Below are 24,229 nucleotides of genomic sequence, written 5' to 3'. Positions count from 1 at the left end.
CCCTCTTAGAACTGCTTTTGCTGTCTCCCATACATTTTGGCATGTCATATTTTCACTTTCATTTGTCTCCAGATATTTTGTGATTTCTTCATTGGCCCGATCATTGTTCAGTAGCATTTTGTTTAATCTCCACCTATCTGTGGTTTTTCTGACTTTCTTCCTGTAGTTGGTATCTACTTTCATACCAGTGTAGTCAGAAAAGATGCTTGGTATTATTTCAATCTTCTTAAATTTACTGAGGCTTGTTTTTGGCCTAATATGTGATCAATCCTGGAGAATGTTCATTAGCATTTGAAAAGAATGTGAATTCCATGGTTTTTGGATAGAGTGTTCTGTATATATCTTCCAAGTCCACCTGGTCTAAAGTGTCATTTAAGGCCGCTGTTTTCTTATTGATCTTTTGTTTGGATGATCTATCCATTGGTGTAAGTGGAGTGTTAAAGTGCCCTCGTATTATTGTGTTGTTGTATATTTCTCCTTTTATGTCTGTTAATAATGCTTTATATATGTAGGTGCTCCTATGTTGGGTACTAGATATTTACAAGTGTTATAACCTCTTGTTGGATTGTTCCCTTTATCATTATGTAGTGCCTTTCTTTGCCTGTTGCTATAGTTTTTATTTTGAAGTCTATTTTGTCTGAGATGAATATTGCTATCCCAACTTTATTCTCATTGTCATTTGCATGGAACATCTTTTTCCATGCCTTCACTTTCAGTCTGTGAGTGTCTTTAGATCTGAAGTGTGTCTCTTGTATGCAGCATATATATGGGTCTTATTTTTTTATCCAATCAACCACCCTATGCCTTTTGATTGAAGCATTTAGTGCACTGACATTTAAAGTAGCTACTGATAAGAATTTACTTATTGCCATTTTGTTACATTTTTCTGGGTGTTTTAGTAGTTCTTCTCTGTTCCTTTCATCTTCTCTTGCTCTCTTCCCTTGTGATTTGATGGCTTTCTTGAGTATTATGTTTGGGTTCTTTTCTCTTACTTTTTGTGTATTTATTACAGGTTGCAGGTTTGTCATTACCATGAGTTCATATATAATAAACTTAAGGGTTCATATATAATAACCTACGTATATAGCAATCTATATTAAATTGACGGTTTCTGTAGTTTGACTGCTTGCTAAAAGGTCTACTCTTTTACTCCCCTCCTCCCACATTTTATGTTTTTGATATCATATCTAACTTTTTTTGTGCATGTGTTTCCATTACCCTCTTATCATGGAAACAGATAATTTTAGCACTTTTATTAGCATATTAGCATATTAGCTTCACAGGTGGTTGATCTGCTACCTTTACTGTATATTTGCTTTTACCAGTGATTATATATATATATATTTTTTTTTTTTGATAATTTCCTTATTCCTATTTGTGGTCTTCCCCTTTCCACTTAAATGAGTCCCTTTAGCATTTCTTTTGTTTGTTTGTTTGTTAGTGATTTTGCTGGTTTGTTAGTGATAAACTCCTTAAGTTTTGCTTGTCTGGGAAACTCTTTATCTCTCTTTCCATTCTGAATGACAACTTTGCCAGGTAGAGTATTCTTGGCTGTAGGTTTTTTCCTTCCAGCACTTTAAATATATCATGCCACTCCCTTCTATCCTATAAGGTTTCTGCTGAGAAGTCAGCTGATAGCCTCATGGGGTTTTCTTTGTATGTCACTTCTTGCCTTTCTCTTGAGCTTTTAGGACTCTCTCTTTAGTTCTTGACATTTTAATTATAATGTGTCTTGGTGTGGACCTCTTTGGGTTTATCTTTTTTGGTGCTGTCTGTGCTTCCCATACCTGGATGTCTGTTTTCTTCCTTTGGTTAGGAAAGTTTTCAACTATTATTTCTTCAAATAGATTCTCTGCCCCTTTGTCTCGCTCTTCTCCTTCTTGGATACCTGTAACACAGATGTTAGTGCACTTGATGTTGTCCAAGAGGTCCCTTAGACTGTCCTCATTCTTCTTCTTTTCTCTTTTATCTGTTCAGCTTGGGTGATTTCCTCTAGTCTTTCATCCAGCTCGCTGATCTGTCCTTCTGTATCATCCACTCTGCTATTGAGTCCCTCTAGTGAATTTTTCATTTCCAGTATTGTATTCTTCATTTTTGACTGGTTCTTTTTTATATTTTCCAGTTCTTTGTTGAAGTTCTCACTGAGTTCATCCATTCTTCTCCCAAGATCAGTGACCATCCTTATGACTATTAGTGTGTATACTTTGTCAGGTAGATTGTTCATCTCAGTTTTGTTTCTGAGGTTTTGTCCTGTTCCCTTACTTAGAACGTATTCCTTTGTCTTCTCTGAAATGTAGTTTCTGTCTCTCTGAGGTGGACAGGGAGAAGGAGTGGGTCGTAGTTCAAATACCACAGACTCTTTTTGTTCTCATCAACTTTTAGTGGGTTTTCTTGAATAAATGTGTATTCATTTGCTCTATGCCCTTAAGACAGTCTCCAGAGAGTGTCAATGGTTTTTTTTTTTTTTAATATTTTATCTTTTTCCTTTTTCTCCCCAAAGCCCCCTGGTACATAGTTGTATATTCTTCATTGTGGGTCCTTCTAGTTGTGGCATGTGGGACGCTGCCTCAGCATGGTCTGATGAGCAGTGCCATGTCCGCACCCAGGATTCGAACCAATGAAACACTGGGCCACCTGCAGTGGAACGTGCGAACTTAACCACTAGGCCATGGGGCCAGTCTCTTCAATGGTTGTCTTTTGAAAATAATTTTCACAAGTTTTGCTGAGCAGCATGTCTGTGGAGCCCTTTACACTGTCATGTCAGAAGCCAGAAGTAGAACTCCAATTATCATCTTTTCTTATTGCCATTAAGGCTCTTTTTTTTTTGGTTGTTATCTTGGTTTCTCTACTTAAAATTGGAGGACTTCCTGAAATGTCTTGTGATCTTTGATTATCCATTCGTGTTTAAAATTGAGGCACTGAAAAGCTGATCACTTTACAGAAGGGCAAGTGCAGAACTGGGGAGACGAATGTGAGTCACTTACAGAATTTGCCTCTAAGTTACTGCACACTTTATGCATTCAGGATAGAATATAAAACAAAGCCAAAAGCCAGAAGTCTGGAGGAAGGGTAAGTGTGATAATCACTTCATCTTTCCTAGTTGGAACAAATCAATACTGTGCAACTGGGAAAAATATAGCCATCTCCCACCCCTAGTATTCTCCCTGACACTCTCCAAACCTGAATCATTTCAATAACCATTTTTTCTTAAATTTTAGAAGGGTCTTTCAGGAATCAATATCTTATGAGTAAAGAAACATTTACCTGAGTTTCAGTAATTCCTTTAATTTCCCTCTGGTTAAGTTAAAACAAAATCACATTAAACTTTTTTCTTAAAAAATATTATGGGTAGTATTATCCTACCTTTACAAAATATTTTCCATCCAGATATGTTTATCTATCTATCTATATTGCTAATATATCTATCAACCTTCTGTCTCTATATACGGATAGAAAGAAGTCTGTAATAATGTTTACCAATTACTAACGCTGGTTATTTCTCAGTGGTAGGAACTGAGGTGCTTTATTACTTTCCTCTTTTTTATTTTTTGTATTGATTGACATTTCAAATAATAAGCATGCATCATTAAAAAAAGCCAATACAGGGGCCAGCCTGGTGGTATAGTGGTTAGGTTCTCATTCTCCGCTTTGGTCGCCTGGGGTTCATGGGTTCGGATCCTAGGTGTGGACCAGCACACCGCTCATCGGGCCATGCTAGGGTGGTATCCCACATACAAAAAATGGAGGAGGATTGGCAATGGATGTTAGCTCAGGGCCAATTTTCCTCACACACACACACACACACAAAATGAATACAAGAATGGTGAATCTAATCAAGGCATCCTCTACCAAGATTTAAAAAAAAAAAAAGTCAATACAATGGAAAAGCAAAACTTAACCCACTAACAGAGCCAATTGCCAAAGAATCAGGGCTGGGCCTGAGGTGAAGCAAGTGAGGAGCCTTGGGTGCAAAATTGTGGCAGGTCCTCCCTCGCAGGGTCATATAAGCACACCCTTGGCTCCTCACTTGCCTCACCACAGGCCTGCATAGCCAAACATCAGGAGCACCAGCAGATCAACGTAGGTGAAAAATAGTGTGTTTGGAATTCTGGGTAGATGAGTAAAGCATACTCTCCCTTTCTTATAAATGACCTTTTAGTATTTTTTAACAGTCTGCAAAAGAAATCATAGGCTTTACACTTCAAAAGTTAATTGATCAGACACTCTGAAACTAACCAACACCTAGTCTTCCCATTTCTTTCCTCTTCCTCAATTCATCACGAGTGAGTGTGTCGCAGGCTCTGGCCATGGAAGGGCACAGAGGGGCGTGCTGCTGTCTGTACCCACATCTTCATTTCCTGATCAACCCAGCTGAAACAGCACAATACCTTCCTTTGTCTTTCCAGCCCATTTTCCTGCTTGAATGTCTCCGTAGCAGTTATCACATTCTGAAGGTATTCAGACTTTATGTATGTGGTTTTATTTTGTATGAGTTGATTGCCTGTCTTGCCTTACTAGAAAATAACTCAGCAATGCTACCCTCATGGAAGCGTGATGGTGCACAATAGCTTTCCCTAGGATTTGCTGAACGCAAGAGTTAATGAGTTCACTGTACCTTCACTGAATGACTGTGGACCTGATGCTGTTAGGACAACATGAAGAGGAATAAAATGCCCAGTCTTTACTTCCTACGGAGAGTCCACATGCCAGCCTTCCTCCCCGCCTCTGCTCCCAGCAGTGTTCATTTGTCTCACAAAATCACTATCTCACAAACACATACCTTTTGTTTTTATTCCCCTTTTCCTTTTCTCATATTCTGTTTCTTTTTTTTTTCCTGCCTTCAACTCTTGCCCAATTACTGCAGGGAAATATTTTTTCATCCCTTAAAAAAATATTCTGACCAATGAGCATAAAATGTAGTATCAGTAATTACACATTTATTAAGAGAACGTCAAATTTGAAGAGAAAACAGTGACATGGTATTAATTGTGAACAGCTATGAAGTGTTTGCTCTAGACCTGACTCTCTGCCAAGCAATTTATGTGCATAGCCTCATCGAGTAAGAGCAGATAAGGAAACAGTGACGGCAGCAAGAAGTAACTTGTCAGGTCCCAGAGTCAATAACTGGTCTGAACCCACGTCAGTCTGATTCCAGAGCCCGAGCCCTTCCAGGGGAATCAGAGAGGCTGTGCTGTTCATTTCTGATGGAACCCTTCTGTGAGGTTTGCCCTCCATCCCATTCCCACACTACAGGTAGCTCTCTTCATGTTCCCACAGTGCTCTGCTCATTCCTTCCTTCAGCTCTTATCACATAAAATGTTAGGTATGTGTCTGAAAGGTTCAGCTGGTATGTTATCACTCATTACCAGTGTTATGAAGTATGTGCTCTCCTTGTTCATTGCAGTTAGAGTTGTAATAGAAGCAGGAGCTTCATATATATATATACACACACATATGTATATGGTGTGTATATACATATATATATATATATATACACACACACACTAGAGTTCTGGTGTCTGCTACTTACTAGCAGTATAAAGTTGAGCAAATTATTTAATCCTTCTGAACCTTTGGTTACTCACATGGAACGTGGGGATGATGATGCCAGTGTTACAGTGTAATGAGAACAACCTAACATGGACCTGTGAGGTGCCTGGCATAGCGTCTTGCACAGCAGCAAGCTCTCTTCTCTTTCTCTCTCCTGTTCAATCCCTGCCTACCTTGATTCTGACTCTTCCACTGCACCTTATATGGCATTTTAGCCATGTTATATATTAACTGTTATGGTTTGTATTAGTTATCTATTACTGTGCAACAAATGACCCACATGTAGGAGCTTAAAACAGTAAATATTTATTATCACAAAGTTTCTGTTGGTCAGGGATCTGGGATCAGCTTAGCTGGGTGGCTCTGGTTCAATCTCTTATGAGGCTGCAGTCAAGATGTCAGCTGGACCTGCAGTCATGTCAAGGCTCAACTGGGGGAGAATGTGCCTCCAAGTTCACTCATGTGGCTGCTGACATGCTTCAGGAGATCTGCCTCTAAGCTCACGCATGGGGCCTCTCTATAGGGCTGTCTCAGGCCATGGCAGCTGGCCTTCCCTAGAACAAGCAATCCAGGAGACAGTGAGAGACAGCACCCAAGATGGAAGCCATAGTCTTTTTATAATCGAGTCTCGGAGGTGACAGCCCATGATTTTTGTTGTACTTTTACTCATTAGAAGCAAGTCAATAAATCCAGCCAACACTGGAAAGGAGGGAATGATACAAGAGCATGAATACCAAGACGTGGAGATCACTGGGGCCATATGAGTCTGCCTACCACATGGTTTAAATGGTCTTACAGAGCTAGCCTGGGGATTGCGATATGTCTAATCATATTTCACTACTTTTATAAAGAAGTTAGTCTTGTCTTTATATAAGGGACTTAGACACTTTAGGAACAAAAGCATTGCTAAGCAGGGTAACTGGCTATACCAGGAGAGCTTCAATATACTCCACAAAATAATAATAATAACAATATGACTTCTTTTTCCTAGTCTTACAAGTTATCACATCATCTGTAACTTTCAATTCCCACTCTACGAATAATTACACTTTCCTCTGAGTCGGTTTGTTGTTTCTTAAGAATCATTTCCCCTTTGGCTGTATCCTTGTTATATTTTCCACTTCCTCCTCTTTGATCTATACACACACACACATACAGACACATGCAAGCATGCACACACACTCCAGCTTCCTTCCTCAGGGAGCGCCAAGATCAGGTAGGCAGTCATGGGGAAACAGAAATACCACTCCCAGCTACATTTAAAGGGCGACTTGTTTATTAGCCCCAGCTCAGTCACAGTGTGCTCCAGCAACTCCCCCAGGTGGAGCATCCTGCCTCTAGATGACCTGCTCCTCTTTCCCCTTTCTCCTCCTGCCGCCCTTAGTCATGGCTCTGCCTACTTACATTCGCCTCCCAAGAGCGATGACATAGGTCAAATGCGATATTGGTATCCTTTCAGGTTTAAAAGAAAGATGATATAAATACTAAAATATGTATGATTTAACTAGTAAAACGTCATAAATATTAAAATTTCATTGTCTAAATATTAAAACACTTATTTTATATAAATATTACCTGCTTGGAGATTAAAAAGGTAGATCCAACAATGGAGGTTTGACATTTTGTGTTTTTTCATTTCTATGAATTATTGAGTATTTTATTGGAGACAGTATTTAATTACTGGGTTATCTATGACTGCCAATCACTCTACTAAACACAACAATTTCTGCTTTTGAAGTATTCTTTCTCTTTAAAGTGGAGAGAAAGGAGAAGCAAGATGAATAGATCAAGAAAGGAATATAAGAGGCTCTGGTCAAGTGAATATTCTAAAGCAAACAGATTTGATGATGACAGTCACACGGGGAAGGAGGAGAGAAAAAGTGATAATGGAAGAACTGAGGTGCACTGGCTGTGAATCATGAAGGAGAGAAAACGTTTATTACAGAAATGAGAACTGATAGGATCATTTATTGTGATGGACTTTCCGTCATTTACTTTTGCTAACAGGTATAGTAAGAGAACATTTTTAGGAAGAAGAATCATAGACATTTTAGAGTTGTCAGAGACCTCATATACTGTCATCCCATCTGCTCTGGTTAGAGATGAGAAACCGAGGCACAGAGGAGGTGACTCTTCTGATATCTGATGTTATTTTGTTGAAGAGCCAGGACCAAGAGTCTCAAGTGTTGAGACTCACTTAATTCCTAACTTGGTGACTTTTATTCATAATTGGACTTTACGGTCTAGAAGAGAATTGGTTTAGGTTTTTACTTATAAACATGAAGTTTCCTATTTTCTATATCACTTAAGACATTTAGAAACTGAAATAAATCTGTTAAGTGAAATTTCCTTATATTCTATGTGTGCATGGATTTTAGCAAGTTGTGCTTTTAATGTGAATTTTCCCCAATTCTAGTTACACAGCATGTCTAAGAGAGATTAAAACTATCTGGTGAGAGTTCATGTTCTGATTGATTCAGGACTTTCAAAGATTGTGTCTTCACAGCTGTTTGTCAACTGTTCTCAAAAAACATAACGTCGTATTCAAGACTAACACAGTTACACTTAGCTTTGTGCATTAGATTTGTACCTACAAAATTGCATGCAACTTAATATTTGGTAAATAAAATTCAATTTCAATGAATTAAAATAATGATCTATTTAGACCCTGCAGTAAACCCTTTTGGCAAAGTAACAAATCCTGAGGCAGCAGGGATCATCTCCCCATTGAAATTTGCTATAAGACTAGGTATCCTCATGCTTGATTTTCTTAAAACAGGACAATCTGTGGTGTTGTTCTCCTATAAATTGACTCAACTTATCCTAATGATAGACTTATGATAATATCAGATACTGATATTTCTACCCAAACACTTTAATGTTTGCCTCTTTCAAGGTGTTAGTCTAATTAATAAAAAGAAATGTATTTGTTTACAAGTTACTCACATATTAAGAAACTAAAATTTTTACAAATTGATGCTCTTAGAAAACATTTCTCCCTTGTGTTTTATGGAGAAAAAAAAGAGAAATAAACAAGATTTTTTAGTTGACCCAGTAATGGAAAGTAGTAAGAATATGTTGGAATTGAGGAGACCTCTTGGTGGTCTCTGAAGAAATATAATTGAATAAAATCTAAGTATTGTACTTAAAAATATATATATTGATCTTATCCTTTTAAATTTTTTAAATTAATATAATTGAGAAATGAAAAATAAGCCATCTGGTACTCTAAAACAGTTAAAAAATTTTTTTGTAATTGTCTGCCTGAAAGTTCAGTTTTCTTTCTTTCCTCTAAGAAAGCTTTACTGGGGGGGCCAGCCCTGTGGCCGAGTGGTTAAGTTTGTGTGCTCTGCTTCGGCAGCCCAGGGTTTTGCCAGTTCAAATCCTGGGTGCAGACACGGCACCATTCACCGAGCCACGCTGAGGGAGCATCCCACATGCCACAACTAGAAGGAGCCACAACTAAAAATACACAACTATGTACCGAGGGGCTTTGGGGAGAAAAAGGGAAACTAAAATCTTTAAAAAAAAAAAAAAAGCTTTATTAGAATTCCGATCTAAGATGGCAACATAGGAGGCTCCTGAACTCACTTCCTCCCCTGGAGACACTAAAACCAAGTAATTTCCTCTTTAAAAAATCCAGAAACTAGCTGAGCAGCTCCTTCATACCAGGAGAACAAGAAAATACCACATTGAAATGGCTCTTGGCACACCCTCAATTTCTGAGAGCCAGAAAGAATAAAGAAGGTGGCTTGGACAATCACAAAGGTTTGAGAGGCAACCAAGAGCTCAGGCCAGGCTGAATGATAATGTTAATCTCTTACACAAGACCATTCTGTCAAGACTGAGAAAAGCAGCTGTTTTATCTAATGCACAGAAACCAGTACAGAGAGTCAAGGAAAATGAAGAAATAGAGGAATATGTTTCAAACAAAAGACAAGATAAAATTCCAGAAACAGAACTTAATGAAATGAAGATAAGTGATTTGCCTGATACAGAGTTCGAAATAATGGTCAGAAATATGCTTACTGAGGTCAGGAAAACAATGCATGAACAAAGAGAGAATTTCAATAAACAGATAGAAAATACAAGAAAGTACCAAAAATATAACATAGAGCTGAAGAATACAACACATAAAGTGAGAAATTCAACAGAGGGGTTCAACACAAGACTGGATGAAGCTGAAGAAAGGATCAAAAAACTCGAAGGCAGGGCAGTGGAATTCATCCAATAAGAGGAGTTAAGAAAAGAAAAAAGAAGGAAGATAACTTCAGGGACTTATGTGAAAACATCAAGTGGACCAATATTCACATTATAGGAGTCCCAGAAGGAGAAGAGAGAGAGAAAGAGGCAGAAAACCTATTTGAAGAAATAATGGCTGAAAACTTCCCTAACCTGGGGAAGGAAACAGACATCAAGATCCAGGAAGACCAGAGTTCCAAAAAAAGAAAAATTCAAAAAGACCCACACCAAGACACATTATAATTAAATTATTAAAAGTTAAACACAAGGAAAGAATCTTGAAAGCAACAACAGAATACCTACTTGTTATGTACAAGGGAATCCTTATAAGACTATCATCAGAATTTTCAGCAGAAACTTTGCAAGCCAGAGAGAATGGCAAGATATATTCAGAGTGCTGAAAGAAAAAAATTGTAATCAAGCATACTCTACCTGGCAAAGTTGTCCTTCAGAAATAAAGGGGAGATTAAGAGTTTTCCAGACACGCAAAAGACAAAGGAGTACATCACCATTAGACCAGCCTTACAAGAAATGTTAAAGGGATTTCTTTAAGCTGAAATAAAAGAGCGCTAATTAGTAAGGGCAAATGTATGAAAGTATAAATCTCACTGCTAAAGGTAAATATATCATTAACTTTAGAATAATCTAATGTTGTAATGGTGGTAGTTAATCACTTTTAAACCTAGTATGAGGGATAAAAGACAAAAGTATTAAAAATAACTATGACTATAATAATTTGTTAAAGGATTTATAAGATAAAAAGATGATATTGTAACATCAAAAATAAAAAAGGTGGGGGGTGGAGAGTAAAAATGTGGCACTTTAGAATGTATCTGAAGTTAAGTGGTTATCACTTAAAAATATAGTGTTACAAATACAAGATGTTTTATGTAAGCCTTATGTAGCCACAAAGCAAAAACCTATAGCAGTTACACAAAAGATAGAGAAAAAGGAATCTAAGTGTACCACTACAGAAAATCATCAAATCACAAAGGAGGAGGGCAAGAGAAGAAGAAAGGAACAAAGGAATTACAAAAGAATGAACAAAATGGCAATAGTGAGTCCGTACCTATCAATAATTACTTTAACTGTAAGTGGACTAAATTCTCTAATCAAAAGACATAAAGTAGCTATGTGGATAAAAAAATAGCACCCAACTGTAAGCTGCCTACAAGAGATTCACTTCACTTTTAAGGATATACACAGACTGAAAATGAAGGGATGGAAAGACATGTTCCATGCAAACGAAAACCAAACAAGCAGGGGTAGCTATACTTATATCAGACAAAATAGACTTTATTTTTTATTCTTATTTTTTTCTGAGGAAGATTAGCTGTGAGCTAACATCTGCCACCAATCCTCCACTTTTTGCTGAGGAAGACTGGCTCTGAACTAACATCCATGCCCATCTTTCTCTACTTTATACATGCAATGCCTGCCACAGCATGGCTTGCCAAGCAGTGCCACGTCTGCACCCAGGATCTGAACCAGTGAACCCTGGGCCACCAAAGTGGAATGTGCAAACTTAACTGCTGCGCCACTGTGCTGGCAACAAGACAAAACAGACTTTGAGACAAAGACTGTAATAAGAGGCAAAGAAGGTCATTACATGATGATAAAGGAGTCAATCCAACAAGGGGATATAACTTTTGTAAATATTTATGCACCCAACATAGGAGCACCTATGCTTTAAACATAAAAAGCAAATATTAACAGAACTGAAGAGAGAAGTACACAGCAATACAATAATTTTAGGGGACTTACATTTAACAATGGGTAGATCATCCAGACAGACAATGAATTAAGGAAACATTGGACTTAAACTACATGTTAGATCAGATGGACTTCGGCATTTACAGAAAATTCTATCCAACAGCAGCAGAATACACATTCTTCTCCAGGGAACATGGAATATTCTCCAGTTTTGATCATATGTTAGGTCACAAACAAGTCTTAATAAATTTAAGAAGACAAATTATAGCAGCATCTTTTCTGACTGCAATGGTAGGAAAGTAGAAATCAATTACAAAAAAACCCTAGAAAATCCATAAATACGTGGAGATTAAATAACATGCTACTGAACATCAGCATGGGTTATGGGTCAAAGAAGAAATAAAAGACAATTAAAAAGTTACTTGAGACCAATGAAAATGGAAATATTACATACTAAAACATACGAGATGCACCAAAAACAATTCTATGAAGGATGTTCAGAATAATAAGTGCCTACATTAAGGAATAATAAAGATCTTAAATAAACAATCTAACTTCACAACTCAAGGAACTAGAAAAGAAAAACAAACAAAGCCCAAAGTTAGTAGAAGGAAGGAAATAACAAAGATCAGAGTGGATATAAACGAAATAGAGACTAAAAACACAGCAGAAAGGATCAATGAAACTAAGAGCTGGCATTTTGAAAAGATAAACGAAATAGGTAAACCTTTAGCTAGACTTACCACAAAAAGGAGAGAGAGGATTCAAATAAATAAAATTATAAATGAAAGAGGAGACATTACAATTGATATCACAGAAATAAAAAGGATTTTATGAGACTACTATGAATAATTATACATCAACAAATTGGACAACTGAGAAGAAATGGATAAATTCCCAGACACATACGACCCACCAAGACTGAATGATGAAGAAATAGAAAGTCTGGACAGACCAAATACTAGTAAGGAGATTGAATCAGTAATAAAAAACTTCTTAACAAAGAAAAGTCCAGGACTACATGGCTTCATTGGTGAATTCTACCATTTAAAGAAGAATTAATACCAATCCTTCTCAAACTCTTCCTAAAACTGAAGAGCAGGGAATACTTCCAAACTCTTTTTACAAGGCCAGCATTACCTGGATACCAAAACCAGACAAGGAGACTATAACAAAAGAAAATTACAGGCCAATATGCCTGATGAACAAAGATGCAAAAAACCTCCACAAAATATTAGCAAACAGAATTCGACAATACATTAAAAGGATTATACACTAAGATTAAATGAGATTTACTCCAGGGATGCAAAGATGGTTCAACATCTGTAAATCAATCAATATGATATGCCACATTAACAAAATGAAGGATAAAAAATCATATGATTTTCAATAGATACAGAAAAAGCATTTGACAAAATTCAACATACATTCATGATAAAAGCTCTCAACAAACTGGGTACAGGGGGAACATACCTCAACATAATAGAGTCCATATATGACAAGCCCACAGTTAACATCATACTCAACAGTGGAAAACTGAAAGCTTTTCCTCTAAGATCTGGAATAAAACCAAGATGCCCACTCTCACCACTTTTGTTTAATATAGTACTAAAAGTCCTAGCTAGATCAATTAGGGGAGAAAAAAACCAAAAAGCAATCAAACTGGAAAGGAAAATGTAAAACTGTCTCTGTTTGAAGATGACATGTTATTATATACAGACAACCCTAAAGACTCCACCAAAAAACTGTTAGAACTAATAACAAATTCAGTAAAGTTGCAGAATATAAAATCAATAGATTAAAATTAGTTTTGTTTTTATACAGTAATAATGAACTATCAGAAAGAGAAATTAAGAAAATAATCCCACTTCAATTGCATCAAAAAGAATAAAATACCAACGAATAAATTTAACCCAGGTGGCGAAACATTTGTACACTGAAAACTACAAGACATTGATGAAAGAAATTGAAGAAGACTCAAATAAATGGAAAGATATTCCATGCTCATAGGTTGGAAGAATTAATATTGTTAAAATGTCTATAATAACCCAAACGATCTACAGATCCAATGCAATCCCTATCAAAATACCAATGGCATTTTTCACAGAAATAGAGAAACAATCCCAAAATTTGTATGGAACCACAAAAGATCCCAAATAGCGAAAGCAATCTTGGAAAGAAGAACAAGGTCGGAGGCATCACACTTCCTGATCTCAAACTATATTACAAAGCTATAGTAGTCAAAACAGTAAGGTATTGGCATAAAAACAGACATGTAGATCAATGGAACTGAATAGAGAGCCCAGAAATAAACCCATGCATATATGGTCAATTAATTTACGACAAAAGAGCCTGGAATATACAGTGGGGAAAGGAAGTCTCTTCAATAAATGATGTTGGGAAAACTGGATAGTCACATGCAAAAGAATGAAACTGGACCCCTATCTTACACCATACACAAAAATCAACTCAAAATGAATTAAAGACAAATTTAAGACCTGAAACCATAAAACTCCTAGAAGAAAACATAGAGCGTAAGCTCCTTGACATTGGTCTTGGCAATGACTTTTTGGACTTGACACCAAAAGCAAAGGTAACAAAAGCAAAAATAAATAAGTGGGACTACATCAAAGTAAAAAGCTTCTGCATGGTAAAGGAACCAATCAACAAAATGAAAAGGTAACCTACACAATGAAAGAAAATATCTGCAAATCACATATCTGATGAAGCATTAATATCCAAAATATATAAAGAACGCATACATCTCAATAGCAAAAAAGCAAGCAATCTCATTAAAAACTGGGCAGAGGAACTGAATAGACATTTTTCTAAAGGAGACATCCGAATGGCCAACAGGTCTACAAAATGGTACTTAACATCACTAATCATCAGGCAAATGCAAATCAAAACCACAATGAGATATCACCTCACACCTGTTAGAATGGCTATGATAAAAAAGACAAGAGATCTAAGTGGCGAGGATGTGGATAAAAAGGAACCCTTGTGCACTGTTGATGGAAATGTAAATTGGTACAGCCTCTATGGGAAACAGTATGGAGGTCCCTTAAGAAATTAAAAACAGAATTACCATAAGATCCATCAATCTCACTTCTAGGTATACATCCAAAGGAAATGAAAACAGGATCTTGAAGAGATATCTGCACTCCCATGCTCATTGTAGCATTACTCACAATAACCAAAATATGGAAACAACCTAAGTGTCCGTCAATGGATGAATGGATAAAGAAGATGGGGCATAAATATGCAATGGAATATTATTCAGCTACAAGAAAGAAGGGAAGCCCGCCATTTGCAACATGACAGACCTTGAGGGCATTAAATAGCTGATACCACAGGGTGGCGGAGGGGTTAATTAACCAGATGATTGAATCCTTTCACAGTGTATATCAAATCACTACAATTTACACTTCAAATACCCTATAATTTTCTATGTTCATTATACCTCAATAAAGCTGAAGTTTAGAAAAAATCTTTATCAATAACTTCACAACATTCTATTTTGACAGGGCTTAAAAGGTGTTACTTCTCCAATCAAGTTTGCACCAATTTCAGGGATGGTACAAACTTGACTGGGGAGACAGGACATCTTCTAGGGTTATTTTAGTTAACTGATCAACATACTTTTATTAATAGCGGTAACTGAATTGTCCGAACGGCATTGCTCATTAGAAGGAGCGCAGTTCTGTTTACTGATACCTTTTTCTCTTATTTTTATCAAGCAGGGCTTCGCCTTCAGTGAAGACGTAGTGTCTATACTGATTTAATTTATATTGTAGGAACCATAAGTATAAAATAAGAGTGATATCAGGCTGATCTGTATGATCTTCTTATATCCTTTGTGGATCAAGGTGGAAAATAAAACACCCGTGTTTATTTCAATGAATAAAAAATACATTTTGATCAATTAGGATGATGCATATTATGGCTGTTTTAAACTAAAAGGTATTATACAAATGCAAAGCATTGCACAACCTGAGGCAAGTCAGCTTGTGAGCCTCCTCTAGGCTTCACCCACCATGTTTCTATTCTGTTGGAGAAGGAGACTGTCCAGCTGCAGCAGAGGCCTGGAAAAAGATGGATTCTGTGGCAGGTGCTTGTTTCGATTGGGCTCCTCTGGCGTAACCTCTTTCATGTTGAAATACTTTGCAGTCTCATTTCTACCAATCCAGTAATTTATATATAGTTTATCCAAACAGCGTACTCACATGGCAGGCTTTCTTTTGGCTGGTAATTGAGAAAAGAATATTGACAGTGACTAATGCCTAATGTGTAGCTTTCTGCAGTACAGAAAGCTCTTTCCACTCCATTAATCCACAATTTTCTCAATAGCTTTTTGGGGCAGGCAATTTTCCATCTCTTTTGTAAAAATAAAGAAAATAAATATTGGAGTTAATATGATTCATCAAAGATCTCATCGCTAGTAGTGGCAGATGCAAAAATTCAACACAAAATTATGAGTTCTAACACCACTCTACACAACAGATAGTGTTTGGCCTATTTCCACCAAGGCAAGATGCTGTTCAATGTTTGACTCATCATTAGCACATTTATTAGGAGATTGAGAAAAACAGAAGAGCAGAGTAAACTCAAACTGCTCATTTGTAACTTCTCTGAATGGAGGAGTAGATTAAAATCTCCATAATGTGAAATTTTGGATTGTTCACATACTATTACAATCTGAGAAGCTGAATAAATAAATGATTATAATTAATAAAAAGCAGAGAAATGAAAAGGGAACCTACAGAATAGGAGAAAAATTTTCAAAAAATTTATTGGATAAGGCGTTAATGTCCAAAATATAGAAATAACTCATACAACTTAACAAAATAACAAACAATCTGATTACAAAATGGGCAGAAGATCTTGATAGACATTTTTTCAAAGAAGACATATAGATGGCCAAGAAGCACATGGAAAGATGCTAAACATCACTAAGTATGAGGGGAATGCAAATCAAAACCACAATCAGATACCACCTCACACCTGTTAGAATGGCTTTTATCAAAAAGATAAAACATATGTGTTATTGAGGACGTGAAGAAAAGGAAACTCTTGAACACTGTTGGTGGGAATGTAGATTGGTTCAGCCACTACGAAAAACAGTATGGAGGTTCCTCAAGACATTAAAAAGAACTATCATTTGTTCCAGCAATTCCACTCTGGTATTTATCTGAAGAAAACAAACCTGTTACTTTGCAGAGATATATTCACCCCTATGTTCATTGCAGCATTTTCACCATAGCCAAGATATGAGAGCAACCTAAGTGTCTATTGATAGAAACACAGATAAAGAAGATGTGGTATATACATACAATGGAATATTACTCAGCCATAAGAAAGAATGTAATCTTGCCATTTGTGACAATATGGATGGACCTAGAGGCTATCACGCTAAGTGAAATAAATCAGACAGAGAAGGACAAATAGTACATGATTTCACTTATACATGGAATCTAAAAAACAAAACAAATGAACAAACAAAACTAAACAGACACAGACTCATAGATACACAGAACAAACTGGTGGTTGCCAGAGGGGAGGGCAGTGAGGGTGGGGTGGGGAAAATAGTGAAGGGAAATAAAGGGTACAAACTTCCAGTTCTAAGACAAATAAGTCATGGGGATGTAATGTGCAGCATAGGGAATAGAGTCAATAATATTCTAACAACTTTGTATGGTGACAGATGGTACTAGACTTATCATGGTGATCATTTTGTAATGTATATAAACATCAAATCACTATGATATACATCTGAAACTAATAGGATATGTGTCAATTATTCAATTAAAAAAACAAAATGAAGTTGTATTTCATATGGGCTTAATGGTAACTTGAGATAATAGAAGAACCAGTAAACTTGAAACTAGATCAATATATATTACCCTAGATGAACAACAGAGAGAAAATAACAATGCAGGGGAAGCAGAACCACAAGGATATTGGGACAATACTAAAAAGTCTACCATTTTTAAAATTGGAGTATCAAAAGGAAAAAAGAAAATCGGGCAAAAAAAATTGAGGGAGCAATGGCCAAAAATATCCTGAATTTGGTGAAAGTTCTAAGTTTATAAAGTCAAGAAGCTCAATAAACCCCAATCGGGATAAAGAAAGACATATAATCAAGTTGCTAAAAACCAAAGAGAAACAGAAAAGCTTGAAAGCAGACAGAGAAAAAAATGATACATTCCATACAAGTTAGCATCAATTTGAAATATTGCTGACTTCTCATAAGAAACAATGGAAATCAGAAGAAAATGGATAATTTTTAGAGTGCTGAAAGACTGTCAACCTAGAATTCTATATTCACTGAAAATGTCCTTAAAGAGTTAAGATGAACTCAAGACACTTCAGATTAAAGAAAACTAAGAGAATCTACTGCCAACAGACCTTCACTGAAAGGTGAAGAGAAATGATATCAGGTAGGAATGAAGAACACTGGAAATAGTAAATATGTGAGTAAATATATAAAAGACTTTTTTTCTTATTCCTTTAAAATGCATATGACTGTTTAGAGAAAAATTACAAAATTTTGTTGTGGGATTTATAACATATGTAAATATAATACATGTAAAAACTATAATGTAAAGGACTGGAGAGGTGGCAAATGATCCTAGACAACTGAAGGCCCCAATGTTTTACAAGAATTGCTATATTTACTCCAAGTAAACTATGAAAATTTAAGGATGCGTAGTCTAATTCCCAGAGCAATCATGACAGCTAGAAAGCCTACAGAGAAAATGAGATTATAAAATAAGTTTATTTACTCAAAAGATGGTGGGGAAGGAAGAACAGAGGACCAAAAGTCAGATGGTACAAACACAAAACAAATAATAAAATAGCAGACTTAATCCAACGATATCAAGTATGATATTAAATGTAAATGGGCTAAACCTTCCAAATAAACAAGGAATGGGGGATAGAATTTTCATGTAATAGTAATGGGAAATCAAAGAGATTTTAGGGTGGCGACTTTGGTTCTGATTTCAAAGGTTGTTGAATTCTGAACCAGATTGTGTAGGCTCTCAGGTTTCTCAGTTTGGGTGTCCTTTCCTTACAATAGGGATATATAATCTCTATAAAATACCCTTAAATTCAGGTTTGGAGAAGCAAAGGTTGGGATCGGAGTTCTTCCTCTCCTAGAGGGCTTTAGGATTCTTGTGCAAGTTTCTTCCTAGTATCCCGCATTAGTTATAATAAGATTTAATTTGCCTATTTGACTTGCATATAAATACTTCAGAGGGTCACTCAAGTGATCCTTTATTTTTCAGAAAAGATCAGCTTTTCTAGATGAAGAAGAAAATAGTACTATGACTGTTCTAATTTCCTTGATAATTGCCTTTCTTCCAGGAAGACCGAAGACTCTGTCTTGTTCCTTTTTGTCTCCCCAGCAAATTAACCCAGTGCTTGCCACATTACAGGTGCTCAAAAAGTAAATAATACAACATGACTCCTAGTCCAGAAGTAATTTACAACTGCCTGTTGGGTACATTTACCTGTATACTGTTTGTTAACTTTTAAAATTAATTTTATTGATATATAAATTTTATATAATAAAAGTTTCCCGTTTTAACTGCACAGTTTGATGAGTTTGATGAATGTATATACTCATGTAACCACCACTGCAATCAAGATATAGAATACTTCTATTTCTATTATCCTAAAAAGTTCCTTCATGCCTTTTGCCATTAGTCTTACCCCCAGCATCTCCTCCCAAACCTTGGCTGCAGGTTCCCACTGATCTAGGTTGTGTTACTTTATATTAGCTTACATTTCCTGGAATTTCCTAGAAATGGAATCACACAGAATGTACTCTTTCGTGTCTGGTTTCTTTTGCTCATTATAATGTTTCTGAGATTCACCCACATTGTTACACGTATTAGTAGTTTTTTCCTTTTTATTGTGTTATTTCATTGTTTCGATATAGCACACTTGGTTTATTCATTCATCTGTTGATGACTATCTGGATTGTTTCCAGGTTTTGGCTATTATTAACAAAATTGCTGCAACATTTGTACATTAGCCTTTGTATGAGCATACGTTTTCATTTTGTGTGTGTGTAAATACTAGAGGTAGAATGGCTGCATTATTAGGGTAGGTATATGCTTATAAGAAACTTCCAAATTGTTTTCCAAAGTGGTTTTAACATTTTACACTCCCACCCACTTTCCACTTCCAGTTGCTCCATATCTTCACTAACACTTGAGACTGTCTGTCTTTTTATCTTTAGTCCTTCTAGTGGAGATGTGGTGGTGTGTCACTTTAAAAGGCACATGCTCAGACCTCTGAATCCCCATTCTACCCCTATCTTACCACTTTAAAGTGGACTTACACTTTAAAAAAATTAATGACAACATTATGCTAAGAAAATTCAAGCTAGACTAACAACAACAACAACATTAATTGGGCATTTATCATTCTCCTAACCCTAAAGTGCAAGCTTCACAAGAGCAAGACTTACCTGTCTGGTTCTTTGTATCTTGCACAATGCCCGGTGCATAGCATGTACATTTATTAGTTATCGTTGTATAATAAATTATTCCAAATCTTAGCAGCTTAACAACAAAAAACCATTGTTTCACAGTTTCTGAGGATTATGAATCCAGGAGCAGCACTTAGTCGGGTGGTCCTGGGTCAGGGTCTATCATGAGGTTGCAATTAAGCTATTGTCTAGTGCTGCAGTCATGGAAGGCTTGACTGGGGCTGGAGGATTGGCTTCCAAGATTATTCACTCACTTGGTATCGGCATGAGGTCTCATTTTCCAGCTGGCTGTTGTCAGCAGTCCTCAATTCCTTGCCATGTGAACCTCCCCGTTGGGCTGCTCAACACAGCAGCTGGTTTCCCCAAAGTAAACCAAGTGATTGGGCTCTCTTGGAGTGGTCCAAGAGAGACAAAGATAGAAGCCGATTACACAGACCACCCAGGAGACAGGAATGGTTGGGGGCCATTCTGAAGGCTGGCTGATACAATGCATAGTGAATATTTATTGATTGAACTGATGTGTACCTGACACTCTACTGAGCACTTGGTTTACGTTGTCTCATTCAATCCTGACAACAACCTATGGACCATTGTCCTCATTTGAGAGATGATAAAACTGAGGCTTCTAAAAGTGAAGTAACCTGTCTAATTTTACAAAGCTATTAGGTGGCAGAGCCAGAGTTGAAGGCCAGACCTCTGTAGCACCAAAGGCTATGAAAAATGGTTCACAGTGAAAACGAATGAACTGTACTATCCCCCAAAGAAATTGATTTAGATGGTCTTTTAAATTTTGTTGATATTGAGTCAAACTCACTTGTACATGGGGTAAGGAACTAGAAATTATATCAACAGGGAAACCCTAAAACTCTTCAGGATGAAGAATTGGTTCCCCATTCTCCAATTGATAAGGTGGTGTTTTCATTTTTTCTCTCTTACCAGATTAATGTTTTAAATTCTTGGCGGATCCTCGGAAACAAGGAAGGTCAAGAATTCTGCCACTGACTTTCTACAGAGTCAGCACAAGTTTGATGACCATTTAGTGCGCATATGGCGCTGTGGTAGTTACAAGGATCTACAGAGCAAGCGAGACAGTACCTGATGCCCAAGAGGTCACAATCTCCTTGGGATTGGTGATAACACGGGCAAGCGTAAGTGCCATGGAGAGGCACACAGGGAATGCTTACTGAGGCTTGAATTCTTAAAAAGACCAGCCACATCTTTAAAACACATTTAGTGTTTCACTAAAATAATCTAGCGTGGAGGAAGACTGGCGCAGATGTTAGCTCAGGGAGACTCTTCCTCATACACACACACACAAAATAATAATCTAGTGTGATAATCTCTGGAAGTCAATCGAAGATTAAGATGAGGGAGCCAGGCCTTTATTTTCATTTTTTTAAAAAGCAGTTGGAAAGCTTGCAAAGAGAGTGACTTGCTTACCATTCTAGACTCAATCTCTCAGTCAGGAACCAGTTTTCCATTAAAAGTGGCACAAAATGGGTTTCTGGAATGCAAGAATGAAGGAAGAGCGGCTAAGGTTCAAAGTTCAGGTAGCCTTCCGTGAGAATGTAGAAATCAAGCCAGGCAGGCCAAATAAAAGAGAGGGCGGAGGGGGCAGAGCGACGGAGTTTACAGATTGACGGGAATTAGAGAGTTAAGGTGACAATGCTGGGGTAGAAACCAAACGGACAGGGCAGTGTGGTACTGAGACCCACCCTCACCGGGAAGAAAGGAGCCCCTCCAGTGGAGTTGAAATGATGAAGCACGCCACTCCCCACTCATCCGGGAAACTGTCTTGTGCACAGTTGAAACTCAGAGGAAAGTCTGCGGAGCCACATACGCCTTGCATAAACTAGTTAAAGATCAAAATTTGCCTTGGCCACTGAGCATGCTCAGATTTCAGCCTTCTGCAGAAATGTGGGTTCCGTGGCTCCAGATTTTAGCTTTGGCAGCTCGGGGGCAGGAGAGGGAATGAGAAAGCCCGAGTGTTGTCGTGGCAGTGGCCACAGGTGGAATCTGATGTTTGAGTACACTTGAAGGAAAAGGTGTGAGGACTAGGCGGCGGCCGGATGGGGCGTCAGAATAGACCTCGAAAAAACACTCCCGCAATGTGACTGGCTTTGACTTGGTCGGCAAACCTCCGTGAAGGAGCCAGTTTGGTTATTCCGAAATAGGAAGTCTGATACAAACAGTTCCAGGAGAAGAGGGGCAGTTCCGTTCCGGCCCTAGTCCGTGGATATGAATCAGGGTCGAAGGAATGGTCGTTATCACCCAATAGCAAGCCTCCTGGGTCCTCTCCAGCTACTCCTTCTTAGGCTGCAACCTACCCTTTGTAAGAGACTGGGTGTTGCTGCAGAAACGCGAGCCAGATGAAGGATGCTCACCTGGCAATCCCCGCGCGACCTGCCCCACCTCTCCCGCTCCTCCCGCCTCCCCAGCCCAGACTAGTCGCCCAGGGCCAACATCTGGCCAGGCTGAAACAGGCTCACAAACTCACCTTTGCCAGCTCGTTTCTGCGTTTGGGCTCCTGAGAGGGTGCATCCACATCTAGGAGAATCTCGCAGACTCTCTGACTCCTAGGCTTTTGGTGGCATGGGGAGAGGGATTTCCTATTATCACGCACACACACAATGAATGATTCCTGAAGATGTGCTCCAGGTCACACAGCCTGCAGGCGGTGCCCGCGGGCCGGGGGGTCACGGCCGGACTGGGCGCCGCAGGTGCTGGGGGCGGCGCGCCCACGGCTCGGGCTGCTGTGCAGCGAGCGCGCAAGTGGCCGAGGAAGCAGCGGCCAGGGCGGTGCAGACACCTCCAAACCCCGCCGAACGCCCTGGCTCGAGGCGCCCACGGCGCGCGAGGTACGCTTCGGGGCGGTCCTGCCTGACCCCGGAAGAGAAAGTCGTTTTGGGGAAGGGGAGCGAAGGGAGGAGAGCGAGTTAAGTACAACTAAAAATCAAAGTTGTTTTGCCCCGCTCAGTCCGCCTCTCCCCCGCCTCCTTTTTGGCCCAGACTCCTTCCGAGGCGGGCTTCCTCCGAGGGCCCGACGCCCCCTCTGTCCCAGGCTGAGTTGGCGTACGGGAGCGCCCGGCCCCAGGTTCCCGGCCCCTCTGCGGATCCAGGTCTCCGGGAAAACCCGGAGCGGAGCATCCCCCGGGCCTGGAAACGTCCTCGGCGCGCGCCCACTGGAGCGCATGCTCAGTCGCGCGGCGGCCGCGAGTAGGAAGCTCCGCGCGGCAGTAGCGGCGGCGGCGGCGCGGCTGGAGGGCAATCGGGCCGGCGGGCGGGCGCGCTGGGACGCGGCGGGGTTCCCGCCCGAGGTTCCGGGGGAGCGTTTCGGAGCGCGAAGGCCGGCGCGAGGAGCGAGCGAGCACCGGAGCCCACGAGCGCGGAGCGGGCAGCGGGCGGAGCGGAGCCGCGGGGCGGAGCGGGCTCGGAGCCCGGGTCTCCGCGGCTCGGACCGGGCGGCGGGGGCGGCGATGTTCCACTGCATCCCCCTGTGGCGGTGCAACCGTCATGTGGAGAGTATCGACAAGCGCCACTGCTCGCTGGTCTACGTCCCCGAGGAGATCTACCGCTACGCCCGCAGCCTGGAGGAGCTGCTGCTGGACGCCAACCAGCTCCGCGAGCTGCCCGAGGTGAGCGTCCGGCCTCACCTGCGCGCCGGCCGGCCCTCGCCCCCTCCTCTCCTCGCCTCTCCTCCAACCTCCAACTCCCCCCTCGTCCTCTCTTCCACCTCCAGACTTTGGCGCGTGGGTCCCGCGGGAACCACCTCTACTTGTATTCACCTGCTTCTTTCTCCCCTTCACTCCCCCAGACCCCACCCCCGCAGTGAAAGTTCCTTTTCCTTTTGTACAAAGCGACTTAGTTTTATCTAAGTGGTCACTAGAGCTCGTGCGACTGGGGAAACGTTCTGGGCTGATAAGTAGTTTAGATACCCGTGTAGGTACCAACACTTAAGTGCCGGGGCGGCTGGGGAGCCGGGTGGCTGGGCTGTTCCCAGCTGGAAGGACCCAGCGCGGCATCCCGCTCCTGGGGCCGACCCCTCGCCGGGGCCCTCTCCGCTTTGGCCAGGGCAGGTCCGGGAGGAGGTGGGCAGCTCGCAGGTGGGCAACCTCACTGCATGGGCATCTTCCGAGGAATTTGCTCCGGGCCTTATCGCTGGTGAGCCTTGCTCGGAAGAGCTGGAGCTCGGCCGGCCTGCCTTGGCTCCCGGACCGGCCGCGA

General features: G+C 39.6%; 1 protein-coding gene and 1 long non-coding RNA gene across 2 annotated transcripts in view; one reads left to right on the top strand and one right to left on the bottom strand.

The window, feature by feature from the left end:
- Positions 1–23,052, bottom strand: part of LOC124226234 (uncharacterized) — a 36,567-nt gene extending 13,515 nt beyond the window's left edge. Inside the window, exons 1-2 of the long non-coding RNA XR_006885252.1 lie at positions 22,503–23,052; positions 21,446–21,509 (exon numbers count right to left, since the gene is read on the bottom strand). This is a non-coding gene — a long non-coding RNA (uncharacterized LOC124226234). The remainder of the gene's footprint in view (positions 1–21,445; positions 21,510–22,502) is intronic.
- Positions 23,053–23,181: 129 nt separating this feature from the next.
- Positions 23,182–24,229, top strand: part of LRRC1 (leucine rich repeat containing 1) — a 126,456-nt gene continuing 125,408 nt past the window's right edge. Inside the window, exon 1 of the mRNA XM_046639220.1 lies at positions 23,182–23,640. Coding sequence (XP_046495176.1) covers positions 23,197–23,640 — 444 coding nt within the window. The 5' untranslated portion in view covers positions 23,182–23,196. The remainder of the gene's footprint in view (positions 23,641–24,229) is intronic.

The sequence above is a fragment of the Equus quagga genome, chromosome 15, assembly GCF_021613505.1.
Source record: "Equus quagga isolate Etosha38 chromosome 15, UCLA_HA_Equagga_1.0, whole genome shotgun sequence".
Lineage (NCBI taxonomy): Eukaryota > Metazoa > Chordata > Mammalia > Perissodactyla > Equidae > Equus > Equus quagga.
The sequence above is the reverse complement of the archived record's forward strand: the minus strand, read 5'-3'. Positions and strand labels throughout refer to the sequence as shown.